The 27,055-nt window shown below is 40.9% G+C and overlaps 1 protein-coding gene across 17 annotated transcripts in view; it reads right to left on the minus strand.

The window, feature by feature from the left end:
• The window catches only part of Kalrn (kalirin RhoGEF kinase), a 724,529-nt gene that overhangs the window by 422,119 nt on the left and 275,355 nt on the right, over positions 1–27,055 (minus strand). For all 17 annotated transcript variants that reach the window (XM_045147196.1, XM_045147195.1, XM_045147193.1 and 14 more), the window contains exons 7-8: positions 5,312–5,503; positions 959–1,090 (exon numbers count right to left, since the gene is read on the minus strand). In XM_045147196.1, the coding sequence (XP_045003131.1) occupies positions 959–1,090; positions 5,312–5,503 (324 nt within the window). The remainder of the gene's footprint in view (positions 1–958; positions 1,091–5,311; positions 5,504–27,055) is intronic.

Consider the following 27,055-nt stretch of genomic DNA (forward strand, 5'->3'; position numbering starts at 1 on the left):
AAAATTTCTGCCCTCCTGCTTCCTCTTGCAGTTGCCTTTGATTTTTTCCCAGTGGAAGGGCCTTTTAGGTTGTCCTTTGTACTCTTGCACACTTAGCTCTACCTAATGGGCTTTCTAGTGAGACACTTGAGTGAGAAAACTAGTGTCTTTTGATGAGCTGCTTTATAGAGGTGGAGGCAGGGCTTGGGTATACACGATCTTTCACTATCTGGGAAGAAAACTCAAAGGAGCCAGTCTTGCTTCCTCATATATATTCCTCCTCCCAAAGGAGGAAGTTTTTTCTTCACACAAGGTGAGCCAGATATCAAGGTGCATGTTTGGGTGTGTCGGGGAGTGTGGTGGTTTGATTCTGGTGTCCCCCATAAACTTAGGTATTCTGGATGCTAGATCCCCAGCTGGTAGCAATTTGGGAATTGGTGCTTCCTGGAGGCAGTGTATTGTTGGGGGCAGACTTTATGGGTATCATGGCCAGCTTCCTCTTGCCAGTGTTTGGCACACTCTCCTGCTGCTGTTGTCCATCTGATGTTGGCCAGGAAGTGATGTCCTCCCTCTGCTCATGCCACAGTTTCCCCCTGCCATCATGGAGCTTCCCCTTAAGCCTGTAAGCCAGAATAAGCCTTTTCTTCCCACAAGCTGCTCTTGGTCAGGTGTTTTCTGCCAGCAATGGGAGGCTAACTGCAACAGGGAGAGAGAAAGAGAGTGAGGAGTAGAAAAAAGAGGGGGCAGAGAGAATTGATGTGTGTGTACCAGCATGGTTGCCTGGTCATGTCTCGAACTATATCTGCTCCTAGTGGGAGACTGTAGATCACAGATCAAGGTTTCTAATAGAGCCTCTGGAATGAGGCTAACTGCCTTACCTCTTAATTCAACCCTGGCAATTCCACAGTGTACAGAACATTTCTCTAGTCACTCCTCAGAAACACATACGGCACTGATGGCTGTCCCTACTGGTTCTTACCTCTGTGTATGCCTGTGTCACCTGCTCATACAAGGACTGGTGGTGATGGATTGCCAGCTCCAGGTCTTGCATTTCAGAGGGCAGGCCACCTTCACTGCACATCTTGCACCATGCATCCACTCCTGATAGAAACTGGAAAGAGATGCCAAGTGGGTGAGTGTGGGAAGACTGGGTGGGGAATGGGCAAGTTGAAGAGTAGAGAGGGCTAGACACTGTGAAAAAAAAGAATAAGCGTGAGGATTTGGAACTCCAGAGACCCCTGCAGCAGGCAGAGCTGAAGCCTAGTGAGAAGGTCAGCAGGGTAGCTGTTTGGAAAGCACAGTTCCCCAAAGAACAGGACAAGATGAGTCACCGGGATGTTCACCAGGCACACACACACAGTGACCGCAAACACCACCATCGTGCAGCTCACTACGGTGCACGGGCACCTGCGCACTCCTTGTTCCGCACACACTTGCTTGTAGGGAAGGGCCTTACATGCAGTATAACGAGAAGTTGTCCATCTGTGTTTCACAGTCAGTGTATTGAGTTTTAGAGAGAAGTAAAGAACACTTCGAGAGGTGCCCCCTGGGAACCTGCAGAGACCCTTCCTACAAGGGACACAGATTAAGGCTCAACAAGGCTCTCACTAAGTCACAAGCCTGTGGGTAAACACAGGCAGAGACCGTGTAATGGGCACAGTGCTACACTTACAGTGGTAGTGGCTCCTGGGATGTGATGTACAGACACATCTTAACAGATACCAAATTACTTAAAAATTAAAATTAACAACTGTGGAAAACTAGAGGTCTCCATGCACAAAGGGTGAGCTATCTAAAATCACTCAGATTTATTGGGTGGAAAAATACACCTTTAAAATGAGAATAATTCTTCACCCAATAGTCTGGAATGGTTCTGTCTATGATTCCTCTCACCTGGGTGCACAGCTCTATTTAAATTAATTGCCTAAATACCTTTTTATCTCGTTGCCTAGAACAGCCCATTGGAGGCCAATAACAAGCTGCCCAAATAAACACATAGGAAAAAATCATCTTGCATCAGTCCTTGTGTTCTTCCCACTTAAAGAGAAGCATGGTTTATGACTTCCCCTGAAGGACTGGTAATACCTGAGGAAATTACATTAAAAAATAGATACAAATATAATTGTTTCTCATCCAAACCAATCCGAGTCAGAAAGCATCAAATGAATGTAACTCCTCCTGTTAAACCTAGTTAGACTACTTGTCCTGGTGTCATTTTTAGCTCCTAGATTGTTTGCTGTTCCAGTTGGTTTTACATTTTATATGCTTTTGGCATATTCAGCCATCTCTCAACAATTCTGGAAGAGCGCCAGAGGCCATCCAGTACAGACTTGCTGACATCTCCAAAGCCTCTTTGCCGAGTTAATGCTCCACCCATAAGTATCTCACAGAGGAACTTGACAGCAACTTGACAGTCTGTGTGTGTGTGTGTGTGTGTGTGTGTGTGTGTGTGCATGTGTGTAATATCTTAACACTATCTTTTGTATACATGAATGTGGATTAAACAAGTATAATTAAAAACACTAGGTAGTAGAAGAAAATACTTTCTGCTTGTAAGTGTTTCACAGAGGAACCCAAGAGCAACCTGATGTTCTTATGTCAGGCTGGGGGAGCAGCTCCAAGACCTTTGGGATTTCTCTGTAATTCTCTAATGGGAGTCCTACAGCAGGTCCCACACAGTGGTGGGTTTAAGGAGAGAAAGCCTGAGGCAGTAGGAAACACTACATTTTCCCTGCCAATTAGATAAACCAGAAATAAAATGTGTAAGTGACAGAGGTGAAGGGAGAACAGAAGATTGGATAATATCCTCAAAATCGTAAGAACTAAGAACCAAGTCTTTCATAAATATCTACTTCTATTATTCAAAAAAAATCACATGACTATCTCCCTCTCAAAGTGTAGACATGTGGCATGACTTGTGGAAGTATTTATTTCCATGTATGAGGTTACAGACAGACATAAACACACACAGTGAAAACAAAAAGATAGTAGGCCAGCATGCAGAGCAAAAACCCACAGCAATAAGCATACCAGGCACCCTATATTTCCAATATGCCACCATCTCCTTCTAATAGCCCTGGGAGGTTGATGACTAGGCCCATATTAGAGAGGAAAAAAGGAGCTCAAATGGTGGGGTGACTTGACTGATAAAGAGTGAGTGGTGGGCTGGAAATAGAACCCACATGTCTCGTGATCCTATGGTCATGTCTCATGACCCCATGTCATCTTCCTGTTTGACTGGGTAACAGAAGAAGAAATTAAAAATATGACCATGTGTTGAATCTTCTCTTACACACAAATTTCCAAATATGATACCAAGAAAGTAACTTAAAGAGGTTCAAACCATAGGATTCAACGTTAGATAAAACTAGATTGGAAGCCAAGCTGCTCACAAATTGTGTGATTTTAGCAGTGGTATGCTAGGTAATGTTTAACCCAGAACATGTATGTGTGCAGAGATGTATTATATAATAGTGCATACATGAGTGCACTGCAAATTTTACTGATAGAAAGGACATGTGACATACACTTGCAAAGAGTAGTCTATACAATGCTCTTCAATGTAGCAGTCTCATATAGCTTGACAATTTTCACAGGATGCTTTTGTTAAACTGTTGTATCCATAGTCAACTACTGGCAGTTAGGAAGTGAGAACCTTCAATAACACAACATTCGGTGATATGATCACTTACATGACTGAAGAGTATGACGAAGGTGAAGGCTGTGTCAGCACATTACTTATTTGTCAATGATGGAGAGAATTCTGTTCTGAACTGAATGATAGTTTTGAATACTGAAAGAATATCTGCTGCATTTTATATGCCACTCACAGTGTAACAGCTCGAGATAGGATAGGATTGATTCTTAAGCCTGCATTTTAAGGCATTCACCCCCTTTTTCTTAAGTCTTTAGATAGTCAAAAACACTAATAAGTACAGGCCTGGTTTGCAGCATTTTATGATTCCCATGGTGTAAAACTCCTACTATCATCACTTTAATCTACCAATGTGACATTAGCTAAGTATGACATGGGAAGAGATGACTAGCTGTGTGCAATTGTACACAGTATTTCCACCACAGAGAAGCAGATAAAAATAACCTCAAGAACATACATTAAAAGATGCAGTAATCAGAAAGTCATTGAGTGTTGAGTATGTATTGCTGTCATTTTGTGTGTGTATGTGTGTGTGTGTGTGTGCATGTGTGTGTCACAGAGTTTATATGAGAGACAGAATTGGTGCACCAATGCTGCTGTAATCAAACTCCAGACACATGTGCCACCTTGTATGCATGTGCAATCTTGCACACTTGCATCACCTTGCGCATCTGGCTTATGTGGGACCTGGAGAGTTGAAACATGGGTCCCTAGGCTTCACAGGCAAGTGCCTTAGCTGCTTAAGCCATCTCTTCTGCCCTATTGCTGTCACTTAAAAAATTTTAATCCTTTTAAATTTTTATTTTTTTAGAGAGAGAAAGACAGAGAGAGAATTGGCACCAGGGCCTCAGCCACTACAATGTAACTCCAGACACTTGTGCCACCTGGTGGGCATGTGCAACCTTGCCTCACCTTTGTGCATCTGGCTAATGAGGGATCTGGAGCATGGGTCCTTAGGCATTGCAGGCAAATGCCCTAACTGCTAAGCCATCTCTCCAGCCCTTGATGTCATTTTTAATATAAAGTATAACTATGTGCTTTATTTTAAGGTAATAGTTTTTTTCTTAAAAACTTAACTTACAGAATTCATGAAAATTTGACAACTAACTCCCCATGAGCTGGCCTGAGTTAGATTATGACATACCACAGGCTCTTGGGCAGGTCACCTGACTCCTCTGAGCTTCAATGATCCTTTCTGTAAAATGGACTCATATGGCTACTGGCCATTGTCCTGCCACTTAGAAAGTAAATAGTAACAGTAACTATTATGTATACCCATTGTTTTCTTACTACATTACAGCAAATGCTTTCTGGAAATTTTCTTTGCTCTCAGCACTCAGTGATCATTTTCTAACATCTTCCATCCTTTGTGTTTCTGCTCAGAGACTGTACACTAAGCAAATAGTACATACACACACACGTGCATGCAAATAAGAAGCACCAAGCAAATTGTAAACCATCTCTGAGACCTTTCTTAGTCATACAAATAGCAAGGACATAAGTGTTAGCAATGTTCCTTTGCATACACAGGAGCTATGAAAGGGCTATTCCTACAGATATTCATCTAGGATCTTGAGTGTTTCAAAAGCACAGCAGGGTTCTCTGTGGAGAGTGTGTGTCCCACCACCATCCCGGTCCCTGTACCCTTCCCACAAGTAGCAGATCCCTGGGCCTCACCTGCTCAGCCTTCTGGTGGAACACAGCAGACATGGCCAGAATGGTGCTGCGTTCATCCAAGGCAGCAGCGAAGCTCTTCCACTCCTGGTCCAGTTGCGTGGAGATCTGTTTGATTTGCTGAGATGCATAATGGCCTGCCTCTGAGAGGCGGGAGGCCACTGACATGATGCGGTTGATGTTGACATAAGCATTCTGGGAAGAAAAACAGAGTGACTGCTTAGTGGGACATGCAGAAAAGCAGCCACTGGGCACTTGCAGGGTGGGTGTGTATTTGGGGGAATGGGCCAACCAAAGCAAAATAAAATAAAATAAAATAAAACCACAAGAGAGGCTGGACTAGGTCCTACTGTTGCATATGTTCCAGGCCCAAAGGAAGTCCGTCTGCTTGACATTGGCAGACAGCAGGGACTGCAGCTTCAAATTTTCAGTTTGTTGAACAAACACAGATTTTTTTTGTGTCAACTATTAATATACATCAATGTGGTCACTTTACATGAACTCTTTTACGTAGCCTTCATAACCAACTTATGAAGTTACTACAAGGGGTGGCATAGTCCTTCCAAGAGCAACAGATCCGACTGTGGCATAAGCTGAAGGAGACAAAGACATTTTTTCTGCTCAGGCCAGAGCTGTACCTATGGCATTAGCATCTCCTACAATATGGCAAAGAGGCTAATGAAGACATGATCATTCTATATCTTCCAGTCACCAGTCAAAGGTGTCCCTCCCACCCTATTTCCCCCCCCCCCACCTGCAAAGCTGAGGCATTTACACATTAGCTGAGGTTTTCATAAGGAGAGAATTTAAAAGCCACAATGCTTTTCTATGTAGACCTCCTTCTTATCCATGCTTGAGTTGGGAACATTTCTCTACTTGATCCCCAAAGACATCAGTGGGTATCCCTAAAAATATCTGTGGGGATCCTATTGACCTGATGTTCCCTTTCATGTTATATTTTTTTTACATTCATGCCCACTTCTGCTTGCCTATTAACACTTCACAAATGTGTGTGTTGTTTCCTAGTAGCCAAGCACAAAGCCCTCCAGGAAGAAACAAAACAAAAGAACACCCCCAGAAATGCAACACAGTAGTGATGTTGGTTATTTTTAACTGCTACCTCCTATTAATTGGCTGAGGTGTCAAAACAATAGCGCAAAATTGTGGCATCCATGGGGAGATCTCCTGCATCTCACACTGCCTGCCTGAAGGAACTGGAAGGCAGGTTATTAACACACCCTCCCTCCTTGCTACTAATCTTCACAGATGATAATAAATACTCTTAAGCAACTGCATTTTCTCTGTGCTGAGGTATAGTTCATTAATACTGGAACAGCTTAATGAAGGCTCTTTATTTTCCTTTCCCTCGTCTGCGTATCCCCCATCCATCTTAGCTGTCCCTAATCTCCAAGTATTCCATCCCAAACCTGGGGCAGGTTGATAAGGTCTCTCCTAATTGAAGAGGTCTCTGTGAAGCTTAAAAGGTTAAGTGAGGTACTTTAGCACAAATCCATCCTGATGTCTAATGAGCAACCCCTCCCCATGTGCCATCTCCGTTTTTAGTGCAGGATAAGTTCTGACACTGTGAATTTCCTTAATAGAGCTGGAATATTGTTAGCCAGTCTGTGAAGTAACTGTCTTTCAAAGATTTAGCAATTATTACCACATCATTTTTTGAGTTAGGACACAAATTCTACTGAAAATTAAGTTCTTTTTATAGAACTGACAGAAAAAAACAACTCTTCACTTTTAAATAGAAGATGATAATATGGGGGGTGGTAGAATGTATATACTTATTTTAACAGTTTGGTCTTTTAGGGAATAACACTGAATTGCCCCCAAATTTTCTGCTTCTGTTATTGCTTTAGTTTGGATTCTCCATAAAGTAGTTCTTGGGACAAGGATTTGGGGCACATAGTTGACTTAGGCACACATCCATGAAGCATAGTGAGAGAATGGGAGGAGGAAGTGGACAAGGATGTCTTACTCCATGGGTTAGTACTTGAGAAGCTGGGTTCAGTACTTCTGGAGACCTTTTGAGAAACTCTAAAACAAGTGGTCACATTGAGAAGTGAAGAATCTTGACTGCTTATGCAGAGTCCCATTGGACATTGACTGAAGACCACACAGGCCAAGCACACTCCAAAGGCCAGAAAGACACCATAACAGAGAAATGCAGGGAGCTGTGATTCCCCTGACAATGCTCCACACATGAGCGCCAGGATGCCTGAGGGAACATGGGTGGGACAGTGGCAGTGTCTGATTAAGCTGTCTTCCCAAACTAGGTTCAAATCCTAGAAGTTCTGCTTCTTACTGTTTATCCATGTCTATCTATAGTTTTGGGTTTTCCTGTATTGGAAAATGGGCTTGTATACAGCATTGGTCAGATGGGATATAAGGAAAGCAAGAAAAATAGAGCATTAATTACCCTGTCCCCAGATGTGTCCCATGGATAGTTTATATTCTTCTTCCACCCAGGGAACACAGGTAGGCAACTTCTTAGCGATTAGAGATATCATACTGTGGACACTGTTAGCAGCTTGTCACTCATTCAAACATGTGTGGAGAGGGGGCCCAGATCTGTGTTGGGGGCTATGGGAGCTCAAAGAAGAATGAGATAGGATTTCTGCCTGCCTATTCCTTCCCCTCAGGGGTTCTGCACTTAAGACAATCCCTCAAATAACTATAATTTAAAGTGAAAATGATATAACTCTTCCACAGAGGTAGAAGCAAGTCACTGAGGATTCAGAGGGCAAGATCTGAGCCAGGAGCAAGGATAGTAGGAAGGGGCTTCCCATGCATGAGAAAGTACGAAAGCTGGCAGCTCTCCATGGTACCCTCCAGCCCTTAAACCTGTGAAGACAGAGGAGCACTAACATCAAACAACCAACAGATCAGAGCTTAGCTGCACAGTCTACAGACAGGCTCAATAAATGTTTTTGTGTTTCCTTATCAGAGAGTAGGGGATGTCTTGATAAAACTAACAGATAATTATGATTCACAAAAGAAGTTGATGCAGTATCTGTCACAATAGAGGGATAACAAAATGCTGACTCATGCATTTGCTCACTGTTTTTCCGCATGGCTCCTTCACAGAATATCAGAACACTCAGGCAAGTTTCTATGCCCAAGTTCTTGCTCATATCCTTAACCTACAAACTGAGAGAAAAGGTCAGGTACATTCTATCCTGCAGTTGACTCTGAGTACAAGGAGAGCCACAGACTAAATAAGGGAGGAATGGCAAAGAAGTCTCCAACAACTTAAAAGGAAAAAGAAGACTTAAGAAGCTAGATTAGGGCTGGAGATATGGCTTAGCAGTTAACGTGCTTTTCTGCAAAGCCAAAGGACCCAGGTTTGATTCCCTAGGACCCACGTAAGCCAGATGCACATGATGGCACATGCATCTGGAGTTCATTTGTGTGCCCATTCTCTCTTTCTACCTCTTTCTCTCTCTCAAATAAATAAATAAATAAAAATAAAATACTTAAAGTGCTAGACTAAGAGAAAGAATAAATAGGGGTGCTTAATTATTAGACTTAACTGACATTTCCGGACTTTTAGTCAATCCATCTTGTAGCTCTTCTGTGTGACTGTTTATGTCTATTAAAGAACATTTGGGGAGGCATGTTTGTCCTTGGGATGTAACCAGCAAGAATGGCTATCTTGGCTCTTTGGGGCCTGTCTTCTACCAGGTGCCCTCTCCACCCTTACCTCTGCCTGGCTCTTCCCTTCTCTCCATCAGTCTCAAATGCATTTCCATCTGCATAGCTGCTCACCAGTCAGTACACATCTGTCACTGGGCCAGGAGGCAAGTCCCAATACTGGCATTCACTTAAAATGTCACTTGGACCCTTTATATCTGTATTCCTTACGTGTAAAATGATGGAACCGAATGAAGTGACCTGAGACTGTCCATTTCTGAGTAGATGGACAAAGAGGCAAGGCAAGGACAGTGCTGCTGCCCATTGCAGAGGTACCCACAGCCCAGCCTTGCTCTCTGAGCGCCAAAGCACATAATCCTGGCTCTGTTCACTGCCTTGCAGTATGAGCACCAAGGCTGGTGCTGGACCCTGAGTTCTTCAGGCTCCAGATACCCAAGGATCCCAACCTTCCTTCTCTCTTTCTGTCTGTCTGTCTGTCTCCTCTTATACCCCTTTCCCTGACTCAGCTGACCAGCCTAAACAGCTTCCCTGACCCGAAGAAAACAGCTAAGCTGAGGCCCTGTCTCCTGCTGGGACCAATTGAAAGACCTACTTGGCAGAGTCTTGATGTAGTTTTCAGCCCTGCAGAAAGGAGTTCTCACTTTGAATCTGGCTCTTGGTACCCTAGCTGGCTACAGTATCATGCAAAGTTACTTGTAAAATACTGGTAACTTTCCATTAAAAAACAAAATCAGGCAAATTTTCCCAGTAAATGAGGTCTCTTTTGTGGTGTACTCTGAAAGAGACACTGGTTCTTATAGAAATAATTATTTGAAAAGCTATGGTTTTGGTAACTTTAAACTGTGCATTTGGTTTATCTGTGGATCCTAGGAATTGATCCTAGGTCCTTGGGCTTTGCAGGCAAACTCTTTAACCACTAAGCAATCTCTCCAGTCCCAGAGACAGGGTCTCTCTTTATGCTGTTTCCAAGCTTCTGGATTATCCTAGCTCCACTTCCCATTGTTTAGGTGTGTTGTGATTACAAGTGCATGTGCCACTTTGCATCCTGCTTTACCTGGACACTGAGGAGGGAGAACTCAGGTTGGTAGGCTTGCCAACAAATACCTTTTGAAGCCCAACACTTTTCTATAGGGTATTTTTATTTTATTATAAAAGTTATTTGTTAAAATATAAAAATATATTTAAATGATAATAATTAGGAAAGAGTCCCTGAAAGTCTACAGTGGAGATCCTCCTCCACCAAAGTCACTTATTGCAACACTGGTGCTCCAGACCTCATTCTTACTGAGATACAAAGGTGATTTCTAGTTTCTTGCTTCCCTATTATGAATAATTCTAGGAGACTATGGGTATTTTTAATTTTAACAGATTTAGTATTTTAATTAAAAATTATTTTAGGCAGGCATGGTGGCACACACCTTTAATCCCAGCACTTGGGAGGCAGAGGTAGGAGGATCACCATGAGTTTGAGGCCACCCTGAGACTATGTAGTGAATTCCAGGTCAGCCTGAGCTAGAGAGAAAGAGCCTACCTCAAAAAAAAATAAAAATAAAAATTATTTTAATGTAACTGATTGATTTGGCCAGGTTGTATTTAATCAACATTGTAATTACATTTTTACATCTCCTTTGATTTTGGTAGTGCTTTTATTTTTAAATATGCAATTTACACATAGTGAAACAGGCAGGTTTTAATGAACACAACTATTATGAGGAAAGGAATGTAAACAGCATCTTGTTTGGTAAAATCACTTTAAAGTTTTAGAAGCCAAGTTCATGTAGTATTCTCATTTTATAGTTAGAAAACCAAAAAGGAGAGAGATTTTTTAAACTACTCCTACTTGGTACTTAAAAATGTTTGTTAAACTAATGGAATGATGTATTATGTTCAAAATCACAAGGAATGAAACCAAATGCTCATAACACAGACCTCTTGGTTCCCACTCTGCTCAACCTAATTTAGCATTACTAAGTTTTTTCTTATATTCTCAAACTTATAAGTCTGTTTTGTCATACTCAAAGAAAGTTATGAGAAGTATTTGGAGACTTTCCCACACCGTTTTCAGAGGCTTTGTGAGTAAGATCCAGTATCAGTAAATAAATGAATAAATATTATGCCAAAGCAACGGAGAAAGTGCATCCTCACCTCTTCTTTCCAGCTTAATAGTACATCACACATATCTTTGTAATCCCAAGCCCACTTAGGGTCCTAGAGTTGTTAACACATCAGCTTATGATTAATTAGGTTTAACATTACTATGTAAACCTGCTGATCCCACCTCAAAACATATGGACACCGGGAAGGTAACATCTGGAGTAAGAACTGTCCATGCTTGAAACTACACTATAGCAGCTACGAGATGTGACGAATTTAAATTGAAACCTCCAACTCCTGCCTCTCCCAAACCCCAGGGTGCCCTCTGGAGGGACCAACAGGGAAGCTGATCAATGACTATCTGGTTCAGTCTGGCTGAACAGTAGGTCAAGCCATGTGGAAGCCATCTGTCATTGCTGGCTGGTGAGAGGAAAGGAGCAGGAACAGACCCGGTGCTCAGCAAAGATAACATTGGCCTGCAAATCTTTCTGCCCCTCTGCTCTGGCTTGCTAGAGAGATGTTTCCTCCAGCAATTGCTACACAAACCATTAAGCAGCTATGAAAACAAGCGCCTGACCATATGTGCAATGGCCACAGAAACCCAGCTGCAGGCAGAAATATTCCTCAGTGCCAAGTGAGGTATCCTTGGAGGTAGGATTGACACAGTAGGCACAGCTGGCATTAGACTCAGGGACATCAGCAGAGAAAGTGACTGGGGAAAACATAGCTCTTCTAGTGACTCTGGGCTGTTTTTAATGCTAAAGTCAGAAACTGTAACTTCCTGGAAATAAATGTGTTCGTTAGTATTTCATTTATCCCCCAGCCCTTTCTTGTACAGAGTCTGGCCAGAGCATGGTCTGTGGCCAGCAGCAGCCAGGAGCTGGCAGAATCCCAGGCCTCTCCCCTGCCTTCTGTATCAAATCTGCACTTTCTCAAGGTTGTGCCATCAGGTGATTGGTATACGTGAATGTTTGAGTGACTCCACAGTTGGGAATGCTCAAGAGCTGTCCCAAATAAGAATTTCTTTTAGCACTCCTGATGATAATAATAACTGGACATGTGCCAAGAATAACATGGTGTCAAATGCTGTGCCTAAAGGCAAGAGCACATTTCAGGCTAACGACATTCTCAGCAAAGGCACTATCCTGATCCCCTGGTTACAGATGAGGTGCTGAGAAATGTGCCCAGCTGGCCTAACAGTGCATGAGGAAGGAAATTCAGAGCTGCAGCTGGCACCTAGTGCTCATGTTCGTACTCACTATAGTTTCGTTTTGCCTTAAATAGAAAAGCAGTCAGGCTGGCCAAGGATGTCCACCACAGAAGAGTGGAGATGGTGAAGAACAATTCTCCCAGAGATACTAAGAGTCATGTCCTAAAGAAACTAAGCCGCCGTGTCGTGAATGGGGTACAGGAGAGCCAACATGGAAACAGGGAGAGCCGGGGGAGCTACTGTGCAGGCCATGCAGAAGCGCGTGCCAGCTTAGATCAAGGTGGCAGCTACAGAGGCAAGGCTCTGGTTATATTCTGTGGGTGTGGGCGAGAGCCACAAGGACTTGCTGAAGGAAATTTTATGCCCTTCTTCATTTCCAGATTTCAGCATGAACTCTGATCTCTGAATTTTTTATAACACTCCCTATCCATATGTCCACTTGGTCCTGCCTGTCACACCTCTTGAACTTTCTGATTTGTTCATGTCCCACTCGTATGCCCTTGCATCAGTCAGATTTGCCCTTCACTGGTGCTCCTGGCCTGCTACCACCGAGTGCAGAGTGGCGTATGTGGCCTTGCTGCGGCTGTTATTACAGATCCTTTGTACGTATGTCTCCTACTTCGCAGCTGAAAGGCCTTCGTGGTACATTATCTCATTGGATACGCTAGGTGTCATGGGCCATTTCATGCCTTTCACTCTGCTTCAGGAGACCTCAAAGAAGAGACAAGTGTCAGTGTTGGCTGAATCTCAGACAAATTAACTCCTTGGCAACTGCAGACCTGGCAGTGAGTGGGCAGTCCTGTTGATGAGCATGTGTAAGGGTGTGGGCGAGCTAAACAACAAGGCTCAGGGGTAAATGTGGGAAGCACCCCACAGCCAGTCTAAGGCAAGAATATGCTGACAAAGGGCCACAGAGAGTGCTGGATGAAAGCCAGAAGAGGTGCCAGGGCTGTGGGCAAAGAACCAGGAGTAAGGCAGAAGGGGAGGAAAATCTAGGGCCGGGAGGAAGTGACAATCAAGAGAGAAGACTGAACCAGGCTAGTGACAACACAACTGTAAGTCAGAAGTCAGTTGTCAGCCAAACCCTGAGGGTCGGCTCAGGGAAGCCTTTCAGAAGTGACTGGGGCCAGGGGCTGGGCAGGATAACGGGAGCAAGCACAGTGCACTGGAGTGACGCTGAGATGCTGTCCCTAGGCCTGGGTACTCCCTATGTTTCCCATCTGAACAGGAACCAATCCCCAAACAGGGCTAACTAGAGAGCGGTGGGAAAATGCAAAGGGGAATGAGAAGAGTCAGCTGGGCAGCAGGGAATAAGGGGTATAGACGGGCAAGCCCTCTTACCCCCCAGCCAACGCCACAGGATAAAAACCAGGAGCTGCAGAGGATGACTCCACAGCTATCACCAGCTGGTTAATTTCTTCACTTTGGAGTAGTGATTCTCAAATTGGTTTCCAACTTTCTATAGCTTTCCCAGTTCACACCACATACAACCAAACCGGGCTACAGGACCCAGACATAGTAGTTTTTTTTTAAACAAGCTCTCAGTGCACTTACAGAGGACAGCAGGAGCAGAGGCCTGCTGCCTTACATGCATACACCAGCCTCACTACTGTTAAGTTCTGAGCAGGCTCTGCTCTCTCCATGGGTACAGTTTAAATGTTGATGATGAGACCAAGAAGAAAGGTCATAAATGGGCCCATAGCTGATCAGAAAATAAAATCTATTCTTCCTACTGAGTGGGCAGAAAAGGGAAACACTCCCCAAAATGTTGCTTGTGGAGAGTCAAACACTGCATCTGGTTGAACTTGACTGGTAAAAATAGGGCTGTCTGGCATTAAATGTTTCCCAGGTTTCTCTGGAAGGCCTGCCTCAGGAACTCCAGTGTAACCCCCAGAAAAACGGATCACATTCTTGTCAACAAAAGGCATGTGTTATGGCTCTCCTTTTATCTTTAGGATTAGACTCTTGGAGAGAAAAAGGCTCGGTCATGTGGAACTTGAAAGGCTATCAAAGCCAATAGTTTCTGTAAGCTGTGCTGGAATGCTGCCGGACAGGGTGTTCAGAAGTAAACGTCCTACTCTTCGAGCTCTACATCTTTGCTGCATAAACTCTGCTCAGGGTTCGTGACCAATGGTGTGCCATTTCTCAGCAAATATTTCTTAAGTGCCAACTAGGTGGCAGGCACTATTCTAGTTGATGAAAACAGAGCACTGTCCTTAGACGCACATATTCTAATGGGAAAACTCTTTTGCCATAGAGGGAGGCTCAGTTGCAAGCTCCTGACAAGGGTTCTCTATCTTGGTGATTTGGAGTTCTCAGCATTTAGTAAAAGGTTCAGAGAGCACAAGCAGGGTGCTGAGTACACAAATGATGAGTGGTACACTCGGGTCTGTCTGCCTCAGCTCTGCAAATGCCACTGGCCCTGGTGGCCATACTCTGCCACAACCACTTTCCTTGTCATGAGGAAGGTGTATCTGTATGTTAGTCTGTTGTAAATTTAAGGAAGGAAGAATTTATTTCGGTTCATGGCTTGATAGTGTATAGTCCATTGTGGGGAAGGCATGCAGAAGGTGGCACAATTCAAGGTGGCAGAAGCTTGTGGCATGGCTTGCTCACATCTCACCTATCCATAAACACAGAGATGGGGCGCAGAAGTAGAGCCAGGTTATAACCACCACAGCTGGCCCCATGACTTACTTCCGCCACCCAGGTCTCACCTTTTGAAAGTCCCATGACCTCCCAAAACAGCATGCCCAGCAGAGGGCCACATTTCACATTCAAACCATAATAATCTATAAGCTAGTAGAAACACACAAAACCCTTTCCAGTTGTCTTTGTTTTTAATTTTCTGATAGCTCAAGGGGAAAAAAAAAAAAAGCTATGTAGCTTTTAGATGCCATCTCCCTATCCCCTATCCATCCCAGTGTTAAGCAAAATTGACTCTACTGGTTTGCCTCTTCTGAACTTTTCCTATAAACAAAGTCATAGATGATTCTTTGGTGACTGGCTTCTGTCATTTGAAATGTTTTTAAGGGGCTGGAGAGGTTGTTTAGTGGTTAGTGCTTGTCTGTGAAGCCTAGGGACCCTGGTTCGAGGCTCAATTCCCCAGGACCCTTGGAACCCAGATGCACAAGATGGCGCATGGATTTGGAGTGTGCGCGCCTCTCTCTCTCTCTCTCTGCCTCTTTCCCTGTCTGCTGCTTTCAAATACATAAAAATAAACAAAAATTTTAAAAAATATTTAAAATGTTTTTGAGGTTGAATGTTACAGCATGCGTCAGCATTTCATTTCCTGGTATAGATAAATGGTGTTCCATTTTATTGACAGATCAATTTTGTTCAGTGGCTCATCAGCCGATGGGTGACTGTTTTTCTACTTTTGTGTTCTGGTGAATAATGATGATGCTACCAACATTTGTGGACATGTGCGGATATTTTGTGAGGACACATATTTTCATTTCTCTTTTGTTGGATCACTAGGCAATATGGCAGCTTTAATTGTGCAAGGAACTGCTTGGCTGTATTCTAAGATAATGATACAATTTCACATTCCTACCAGTCATATATGAGGATTACAATTTTTCCATATCCTCACCAACATTTGTCATTATCATGATCTTTTGTTATCGCCATCTTACGGGTAGGAAGCAGTGTCTCACTGTGGCCTTAATTTATATTTCTCTGGAGATGACTCATGTTGCCAAGCATCCTTCCATGAGCTGTCTTCACCATGTGTATGTCTTCTTTGAAGAAATGCTTACTCATATGCTTTGTCCCTTTTTAAATTGTTCTGTCCTTTTATTATTGAGTTTTAAGACTCAATATATATATGTATATAGTAAATACAAGCCTTTTATGGTATCAGTGATGGGAAGATATTTTCTCCCATTTTGTTGCAAACTTTTTCACATTCTAATTTATTTTTCTTTTTTAAAGGTACTGTTTTGCTCTAGCCCAGGCTGACTCAGAATTCCCTATGTAGTCCCGGGTTGGCCATGAGCTCATGGCGATCCTCCCACCTCTGCCTCCTAAGTGCTGGAATTAAAGGTGTGCACAACCATACCTGGCATTTTCAAATTCTTGATTATATCTTTTGCTGCATAAAAGTTTACCTTCCAATATGTCCAATTTATTTTTAACTCAGTATACAGTAAGTTTCAACTTCATTCTTTTGTATGTAACTGTCCAGTTGTCTCCACACTATTTATTAAAAAGATTATTTCAGGGCTGGAGGAATGGCTTTCCGGTTAAGGTGCTAACCTGCAAAGCCTAAGGAACCAGGTTCAATTCTCCAGGTCCCATGTAAGCCAGATGCACGTGGTGGTACATGGATCTGGAGTTCGTTTGCAGTGGGTAGAGGCCCTGATGCACCCATTCTCTCTTTCTTTTTCTCTCTCTCCCTCCCACCCCTCTCTCTGTCTCAAATAAATAAATAAAAATAAATCTTTAAAAAGATTCTTTCCGTATTAAATTCTCTTTGCACTCCTGTCAAAAACAAAAAAAGAACAAACAAACAGAAAACAGAAACACGGGTTTAATGGACTATTAATTCTTATGACCTATATGTCTGTCCTTACGTCAGTACCATGTTGTCTTGATTACTGTTGCTTTATGGTAAGCTTTGAAATTGTTCCTCTAACTTACCTCTTCTAAGATTATTTTGGATCCCTTAAAATTCTATGTAAAAGTTTAGAATCAGCTTGCCAATTTATAGAAAGACATCTCTTGTGATTCTCACAGATATACTAAATCCATACATTAATAGAGGGAGTGGTATTATCTTAAGTGTATGGATGTGACATGCTTTAAATTTTACTTAAATCTTTACTTTCTTTCAATGGCTTATATTCTTCAGCATATAAGTTTTATTAAGTCATTCTGAATTAGAATAAAATTTTGTTTTGATGTTATTGTAAGTGAAGTGGTTATCTTAATTTTATTTTCAGACTGTTCACTGTAAGTGAATAGAAATACAGTTGATTTTTATATCCTATAACCTCACTTACTAGTTCTAATAGGTTTTTACTAAATGCTTTACAATTTCCATATACAAGCTCATGTCAACATATAATAGAGATAGGTTTATATCTTTCTTCCCAAACTATATGCTTTTCATTTCTTTAACTACCCTGACCAAACCTACCAATGTTGAATATAGGTGGCCAGGTGACTTTGTCATGATCTTAGGAGAGAAGCACTCAGTTGTTCAACATTAAACATGATGTTGGCTGTGTCCCTTGTCAGGTTGAAGAGCTTCTTGTCTATTCTTAGCTTGGTGAACATTTTTATTTTGAAAGTATATTGGACTTTGCCAAATGCTTGTTCTGGAACTGCTGAGATGATCATGTGGCTTTTTTTTTTTTTCTTCTGCTTATATTAACCAAGATCTCAGTTCTGAGGAAATTCTCAGTTCCAGAGTACATCGACCCCCCCTCCCCCATTGCTACATTTAGTTTGAAAGCATTTTGTTTGATGTTTTTTGTTTGTTTTTTGAAGGAGAGTCTCACTCTAACCCAGGCTGACCTGGAAGTCACTCTGTAGCCCAAGCTTGCCTCAAGCTGAAAGTGATCTTCTTCAGCCACCCAAGTGCTTGAAATAAAGGCATGTTCCACCATGCCTGGCTTTTAAGTTTTTACATCTAGATTCATGGGGGACATTACTTTTTTGTGTGTTGCGTGATGGCTTTGGTATCATGGTGTCAGGGTAATACTGTCCTCATAAGACAAGCTGGGAAATGTTGCTCCTTTTATACCTTTTGTAAATAATTTATATTAATTAACGCTTTAATTTTAATTTAATTAAACATTAATTCCTTAGATGTTTGACAGACTTCAGTGGTGAAGTTAACTGGGTTTGGACTTTTCTTTGTATTTTTTAAGAATTACTAATTTATTGCTTGTTATAGTTCTTTTCAGATTGTATATTTCTTTGAGTCATTTTCTAGGAATTTGTTTCATCTATATTTTCTATAAATATTTGTCACAGCTTTCACTTATTTTTATGTACTTTACTTTTATGTTGTGAGGTTGATAGTAATAGTCCCCCATTCACTTCTAAGTCTAGTTTTTTTTCTTCTTCCTGGTCATTCTACCTAAATATGTGTCAATTTTATTGATTTTTTTTGATTCACTGTCATTGATGTTTTATTAATGTTTTTGAGTTACTGGAAAAATGTCTTAATTCCAGCACGTGGGAGATAAAGGCAGGAGAATCAAAGGTTCAAAATTATACTGGACTACATAGGGAATTTAAGGCTAGACTAGGTTACAAGAGATTGGGTCTCAAAACAAAAACAAAATCAAATAGCCAGCTTTTAATTTCATTGAATTTTTCTATTATTTTTCTTTTCTAGTTCATTCATTTACATTATAGTCTTTACTTCATTTTCATGAATCCTATAGCACTTCTGAACTTCTCTTTTCATTTCTTCTTTGATCCAGCAGATATTTTAAAACATGTTAATTTCTATATAACTGTAGGCTTCTGAAATTCTTTGTTCTTGATTTCTAATTTGACTCCATTGTAGTTAGAAAATATAATTTATATTATTTTCAACCTTTTTAAAAATTTATTTATTTATTTATTTAAGAGCAATAGACAAGAGGCAGAGAGAGAGGGGGGGGGGAGAATGGGAGCACCAGGTCCTCCAGCAACTGCAAACGAACTCCAGATGCAAGCGCCCCCTTGTGCATCTGGCTAACGTGGGTCCTGGGGAATCAAGCCTAGAACTGGGGTCCTTAGGCCTCATAGGCAAGTGCTTAACCACTAAGCCATCTCTCCAGCCCTCAACCTTTTTAATATAGTTAAGGTTTTGTACAATGAACCATGTTTCAGTCTCTTGTGAGGAATAGACTGGTTGTATATTGGGTGTTCTACTGATGCCTGTTGGTGTACAGTCCTCTGTTTGGTTTAACTTTTCTATTTCCTCATTGATCTGCTGTTTTTACATAGCTCTATCCATTACTTAAAGCGAGATGTTGACTCTTCAACTATTATTGAACTATTCCTCCCTTCATTTGTCAGTTTTTTCTGGTAGTTAATATTCTAGCCCATATTCTCCAAAACAAACAAACAAACAAACAAAAAAGCTGGGTGTGGTGGTGCATGCCTTTAATCCCAGTACTCAGGAGGCAGAGGTAGGAGGATCATCATGAGTTCAAGGCCACCCTGAAAACTACATAGTGAATTCCAGGTTAGCTTGGGCTAGACCAAGACCCTACCTCGAAAAACCAAAAAAAAAAAAAAAATATTCTGTTGTTAGGAGCATGTATACTTATAATTGCTATATCCTCATGATAAAGTTACCATTTTTTTTAAATGTTTTTTTTTTGTTCATTTTTATTTATTTATTTGAGGGTGACAGAGAGAGAAAGAGGCAGATAGAGAGAGAGAGAGAGAGAGAGAGAGGGAGAGAATGGGCACGCCAGGGCCTCCGGCCACTGCAAACAAACTCCAGACGCATGTGCCCCCTTGTGCATCTGGCTAACGTGGGTCCTGGGGAATCAAGCCTCGAACCAGGGTCCTTAGGCTTCACAGGCAAGCGCTTAACCGCTAAGCCATCTCCCCAGCCCAAAGTTACCATTTTTATCATTAAGGAGATCCTTTCTTAAAATTGAAGACTACTGGGTGTGGTGGCACACTCTTTTAATCCCAGCACTTGGGAGGCAGAGGTAGGAGGATCGCTGAGAGTTCGAGGCCACTCTGAGTCTATATAGTGAATTCCAGGTCAGCCTGAGCTACAGTGAGACCCTACCTCAAGAAACCTAAAAAAGTAAAAATAAAAATAAGCTGAAGACCAATTTCTCTGATGAACATATATGCAAACTTCCCAACAAAATACTTGCAATTCAAGAACACATTAAGATTAGACATAATGACCAAATTGGTTTTACCCAAGGAATGCAAGGTTGGTTCAACATATGCAAATCAATAAAGGTTAATTCATCATACAAATAAACTTAAAGACAAAAATGATATGATTATCTCTGCAGAAGTCAAAATGGCATTTGACAAAGTTCAACATGTTTTATGATGAAAAATCTGGAGAAATTAGGAATAGATAAACTATATGTCAAAACGAATGGGCATAGAGAGGCAGAGGTTGGAGGATAACCATGAGTTCGAGGCCATCCTAAGACTACATAGTGAATTCCAGGTCAGCCTGGGCTAGAGTGAGACCCTACCTCAAAAAAACAAAAAATTATATATGTATATCTGTATCTATCTGTATATAGATAGATAGATGTAGATATACATATACATATATATATGTCTCAAAATAATAAATATGACAAATCTATTATTTCTTTCAAACAGGGAAAAACTTAATACATTTCCCCTAAAATCTGGAACAAGGCAAGGGTGCCTGCTGTCTCCATTCTTATTCAATATGGATCTCAAAGTTTTAGCTAGAGCAATAACACAAGAAAAAGCTAGAAAAGGGATAAAGATAAAAGGAAGAAATGAAATTATCCCTATTCATAAATACCATTATTCTGTATCAAAATATTAGATTTAACCAATACATTTGTCAAAATTGGAGTATATGAAGTCAGTATACTAAATCAGTAGCTCTTATATATTACAATGAGAAACATGCTTGCGAAAGAAATTATTTTAAAAATCCCATTCACAGTAGCTTCTCTAGGATGTAAAAGACCTCTACAAAGAAAGCTTTAAGACATTGGAAAAAAAGAAATAAGATATCAGATATTGGGGGGAACTTCCATTCTCTAGTATTGGCAGAACCAATATTGGGAAAATAGCTATTATATTACCAAAAGCAACCTATGGATTCAATACAATTCCCATCAAGCTTCCATGACACACTCCTAGAACTAGAAAAAGAAAATAATCCCACAATTCATGTGGAAGCACCAAAGGCCATGCATAGCTAAAGCAAACCCAATAACACTGCTGGAGATATCATAATTCCTGACCTAAAATTATACTATAGAGCCACAGGGACAAAGACAGCACAGTATTGACACAAAACCATCACAATGACTAATGGAATAGAATAGAGGAACCATAAATAAACCAACAAAACTATGGACACCTAATTGTTGATAAAAGCACCAAAAACACACACTGGAAAAAGGCACATTCAACAGATGGTGCTGGCAAAACTGAATATCCCACCTAAAGAAGAATGAACTTAGATCTACATCTCTCACTCCACAGAAAGATAAATTCAAAATGGATCAAAGATTTTTACATAAAGCCATAAATGTCTAAAACACTAAAAAGCATAGGCAACACACTAAAAGTTACAAGTATAGATAATAACTTAATGACTAGAACTCCAATAAATAGCACAGGAAGTCATCCCAAGAATCAATAAATGGGTCTGCATGAAATTAAAAGTTTCTTCACAGCAAAGGAAACTATCAGTGATCAGAAAGCCTACAGAATGGGAGAAAATCTTTGACAGCTATCCCTCAGACAAGAGGCATCTGATACACAGAATATAATTGAAAACTGCAAAAATAGACACCAAAAAATAAAATTGCCAATCAACAAAAGGGCTAATGAAATGAACAGACAGTTTTTAAAAGAAGAAACACAAATGGCCAATAGGTATTTTTTAAATCACAGAAATGCCAATTAAAACTACTTTGAGATTTTATCTCACCTCATTCAGAACAGCTACCATCAAGAAAACTAATGACAATGAATCCTGGCAAGGTTGTGGGGTAAAGGAAACTCTTTAACTGTTGGTGGGAGTGTACACTGATGCTACCATTATGAAAATTAGTGTAGCGGTTTCCAAAAAAACTAAAAATGGAACTACCATATGTTCCAGGTATACCACTCTTGAGTATATATCCAAAGGATTTTATATCCCACCACACAACCATATTCACTGCATCTAGAAACTAGAATCAGCCTAGCTGCCCATCAACTGATGCCTGAGTAAGGAAAATGTGATACATATACACAGCAGATTCTACTCCATTGTAAAGAAAATGAAGTTGTGAAATTTTCAGGATAATGGATGGAACTGGAATAACTTTTACTAAGTGAGGTAATCCATGTCTATAAAAACCAAAAATTGCATGTTCTCTCTCACACATGGATCCTAACTTTTAATGTTTGTATGTACATAAAAAAGGAAATATGAGATAGGAGACCATGATGGGGGAACAAGAGGGGGCAAGAAGAGAGGGAGAAAATAAAAGGAAACATGAAATATGAGAGTAGAAAGGAGGCTATGTTGAGGGGCAGAACACCAAAGGGGTCAAGGGTGGAAAAAGGAGGAGAGAGAAAAAAAAACAAATGTTTGAAAACATTATAATGAGACGTAATCCTTTGTATACTGATTAAAAAAATAAGCTATTAATGGGGTAAAATATAAAAGGCCTGCCGGGCGTGGTGGCGCACGCCTTTAATCCCAACACTTGGGAGGCAGAGGTAGGAGGAGTGCCATGAGTTCAAGGCCACCCTGAAACTTCATAGTGAATTCCAGGTCAGCCTGGACTAGAACTAGACCCTATCTCAAAAAAGGGGGTGGAGGGAACCTTTCTTATCTCTAGTAACTTCCTTTGTAGTTTAAAAGCTGGTTATTAGTATAGCTACTCTGGCTTTTTTTGAGGTTGCTACTTAAATATTTTATCCCCTTTCTTACCTGACTTCCCAAGCAATTGTATAAAATAACGTTTGGTTTATAACATACAGAAATGTGGTATGTTTGCCAGTGGCAGCATAAAGCAGGTATGTGGGAGCAAGTCTGTATTGTTACTCCAGATAACAGCCCTATGTTTTTCCATTCTTGTACATTCAGTGTACATCTTTGAATCTAAAGTGTATCTTCTGTAGAAAGCACACATTTAGATTTTTGTTTTTTAAAATTCTCTCTAAAAATCTGTACCGTTGTTTAATCCATTCACATTTAACAGCATTATTGACACAATTGAGCTTATTTCGACCAGTTTATTGTTTTCTACATGGCATATGTATTTTTCTAGGTCTCCATCCCTCCTTTTTGCTTTCTTTTACATCAAGTGAATACTTGCTATTATAGCATTTTTGTACGTTTACTGGTAGATTATTTTACTTTTTATCTTCCTAGTTACTGCTCTCAGTCTTAAGATACATACTTTATCAGAATCAGCTTCTGATGCATACCACTTAATCCTAGCGAACACGAAGATATTACTTCTTTGTTCCTTTCTCTGTGTTGTAACATTACTCCCATATGTTATTTGCATAAATGTTTCAAACTCAACATTATATTGTTATAATTATCATTTCTATAAATTTACCTCTCTCAAAGAAGCTGAGATAAGAAAGATTTAGTGTATATATTATAGTTTCTGTTATATTAACTTCCTTATTTATCATGTCTTGGTATTTTCATTTGCTCCTGTGGATTCCAGTTACTTCCTGGGGATATTTTCTTTGCTCTGTACAGATTTTCTTCCACTTACTTTCTTATGCTAATACTGACAAGTTTATTACATTGCTATAGGTTATAGTCCCAACAACACAAATATGTATTTATATAATTGCTTTTGAAATCAATTAAGAAAAAAAAGCAAAGAAATATGCACTGACCCTATTCTTATACTGACATAATTATCTTTAGTAGTATGGATTCAAGTTATTTTAAAAATATTTTATTTTTATTTATTTATTTGAGAGAGAGACAGAGAGAGAGAGAGAAAGAAGGAAAATGGGCACACCAGGGCCTCCAGATGCATGCCTCACCTTGTGCATCTGGCTTATGTGGGTCCCAGGAATCAAACCTGGGTCTTTTGGCTTTGCAGGAAAGTGTCTTAACTGCTAAGCCATTTCTCCAGCCTTCAAGTTACTTTTTGAGATCACTTGCTTTCAGCCTGAAGAACTTCCTTTGTTATTTCTGTTTTCCCAGTTCTCCCTGGAAAACTATGAGACCTAAAACTTAACCTGCACTTCCAATACCTGTCTTTCATCAGATCCCTGTTCTGGGTATTTTTTGAAAGCTCCATTGCCTTAAACTTCTCCACTTTCTGTTGTAAATAAAGTCAGATCAACTGAGGACAGGAACAATGTTACATAGTTTGTTTTCAAGTCAAATCTTTGAGCCAGTGATCGAGAGCTAGACAGTGGTGCATTCTTTCCTGAGTGATGACCCAACTCAAGGAGCTAACATCTCAGTAGAATGAGTTGAGTAGCCTCAGGCCTTGTTCCCATGGTAAAGGTGTTGTTCCCTCCCTGATTAAGAGGGTCCCACTCCCAGAGATGATGAGATTCCAGGATGGAGTGGAAGTACAAACAAAAAGCATGTGTGTTTAGCAGGCTTACTACATGGTCCTCTTTTTTTTTAATAATTTTTTTAATTTTAATTTTTATTTATTTATTTATTTGAGAGCAACAGACACAGAGAGAAAGACAGATAGAGGGAGAGGAGAGAATGGGCGCGCCAGGGCTTCTAGCCTCTGCAAACGAACTCCAGACGCGTGCGCCCCCTTGTGTATCTGGCTAACGTGGGACCTGGGGAACTGAGCCTCGAACCGGGGTCCTTAGGCTTCACAGGAAAGCGCTTAACTGCTAAGCCATCTCTCCATCCCATGGTCCTCATTTTAAGAAAGTGGATATGCCTTTTCCTGGGTGTTGCCATTTTTTCCTTTCCCTCCAAATGACAAGAGACCATCACCAGCCTTTGGCAATCGGTCTCATTTACTTATAATCAATTGCAATATTTACCTCTGGTGAGTGGATTAATAGCACAAAAGCACCTACCAAACATGCTGCAGCATAGGGGAATCCCTGCTGCTCAGCTGCATGCTGCTATGAGTCCTCACAGCTGGAACAACAGAAAGCAAATACCATTTCATATCTCAAAGCTCTAGACAAATGCTGTTGGTAACTTAGTTTTCTCCCAAAGAACCAGCTAATTAAAATTGTAAATAAGGCTGTGTGGTGTTTGTGCATGCTCCTGTGAGTGTCTCATGAAGAACCAGTTTGCGGGTGGCTACATGAGTGTTCTGGGGAGAGTAGGGTCTGACTTGTTTCCAGCTACCCATACTCCCAGCACACAAGGCCCCACTCAGGGGAAGGAGAATTTCTGAGAAAGGCTTCCACAACAGAAGGCAGAATTAAGAAAGAGAAAGGCCCTAGAGAGCTCAGGAAACTTGACTTTCTGAGGCACTGTAGGAAACTAGAGGGTATTTTCCTACTGGGTTAAGTAGGTGGTGTCATCAGTGGACTGCTCAAAGGAACAGGAGTCCCATTTGGAAACTGCAAAAACCATATTAATACAAGATGAGGAGGTCTGGGCACAGAGAAATACCAGGGCTGTGTGTTCTCGCAGAGAAAAGACCACATGAGGGCATGGTGAGAATGCCATCACCTGTAAGCTACAGAACAAAAGATACAGGAGAAACCAACACCGCTGACACTTTGACCTTGGGCTTCAAGAATTCAGAAATGGTAGGAAAATACAATTGCGATTTTTTTTTTTTTTTGTCAGCTGTTGGTGCTAGAAATGGAACCTGAGGTCATGTACAGCGAGGTGGCCTCTCTACCACTGAGCTATATCCCAATCTCTTTAAACGTCTGAGATTTAAGGCTCACGGGCTATGGTGTTTGTTATGGCACCCTGGAAAACTAATATTTAGTAATGGTCACCTTAGGGGCAGTTATGTCTTTAATTAGCACATAAATAGTACACATGAGGAAAAAGAAATTTCAAAGAGAGTTAATATACCTAGGACTTATTTAACATACAGCAGAGTTGATTCACATGGTTAATTATTTTCAACAAATAAATAGTGAGCTTATGAAGCCAATGCTTACTGCTAACAGAAACATGTACTTGACCCCTCCTCTTCATCTAAACTGGCCCCTTTTCTCTCAGAATTTCTCACTCTTCTGACATAAGCCTATTGGTTTGTAACTGCTTAATTCTAGTACGGTTATTTAACATCTGTCTCTCCAGAAAAATCTCCGTGAAACATAACCTGCTTTTTTTGTTTTGTTTTGTTTTTGTTTTAACACCATATATATATATATATATATATATATATATATATATATATATATATATATATATACATCTACATCTACATCTACATCTACATCTACATCTAATCTATCCAACAACCAGCACAATATCATGTTGGGCTCTGAAAGGCCCAGGCATGAGGCCTAGCGGAACTTCCTGAGCCTAGCTAAAGTTTGGTGACCTGTCTCTGGCCAGCTAGGACTCAGCAAGACGCCTAATAGCTTCTGGCCTGCTACTTCCATGCAGGAATTGTAATTACCATTTCAATAGTTACAGTTTACTATTGGCCCTTACCTCTCCCCACCCACCAAAGTCCCCACCTTCGTCCCCAACAAGATATAGGCAACTGCTCATAGCAATAAAGTGAGTTTTTTCTGTGAGTTCCTGCTTCGAAAGACTCCAGACTCAGTGTGGGTTTTCTCTGGTGGCCAGGAGAGGTTTCTGAATGGTCATCTTCCTTCTCAACCCCTAAGGAGGAACCAGCAGGCCTGGTCCTTCCCTCAGCACTACCTGCCCAGGAAGGAGCCCGGCAATACCTGACTTTCTGATGTTGTTTCTCAAGGTAGGGTCTCACTCTAGACCAGGCTGACCTGGAATTCACTATGTAGTCTCAGGGTGTTCTTGAACTCATGGCGATCCTCCTACCTCTGTCTCCCAAGTGCTGGGATTAAAGGCATTCGCCACCATACCCGGCTTCTGACTTTTAATTATTTGTTTAATGAGTGAAAAAGAAGTCATATGGTTCTTGAGGTATTAATTGAGGCAGATGACTGACAGGATTTAGGAGGATCCC

The sequence above is a fragment of the Jaculus jaculus genome, chromosome 4, assembly GCF_020740685.1.
Source record: "Jaculus jaculus isolate mJacJac1 chromosome 4, mJacJac1.mat.Y.cur, whole genome shotgun sequence".
Taxonomy (NCBI): Eukaryota; Metazoa; Chordata; class Mammalia; order Rodentia; family Dipodidae; genus Jaculus; species Jaculus jaculus.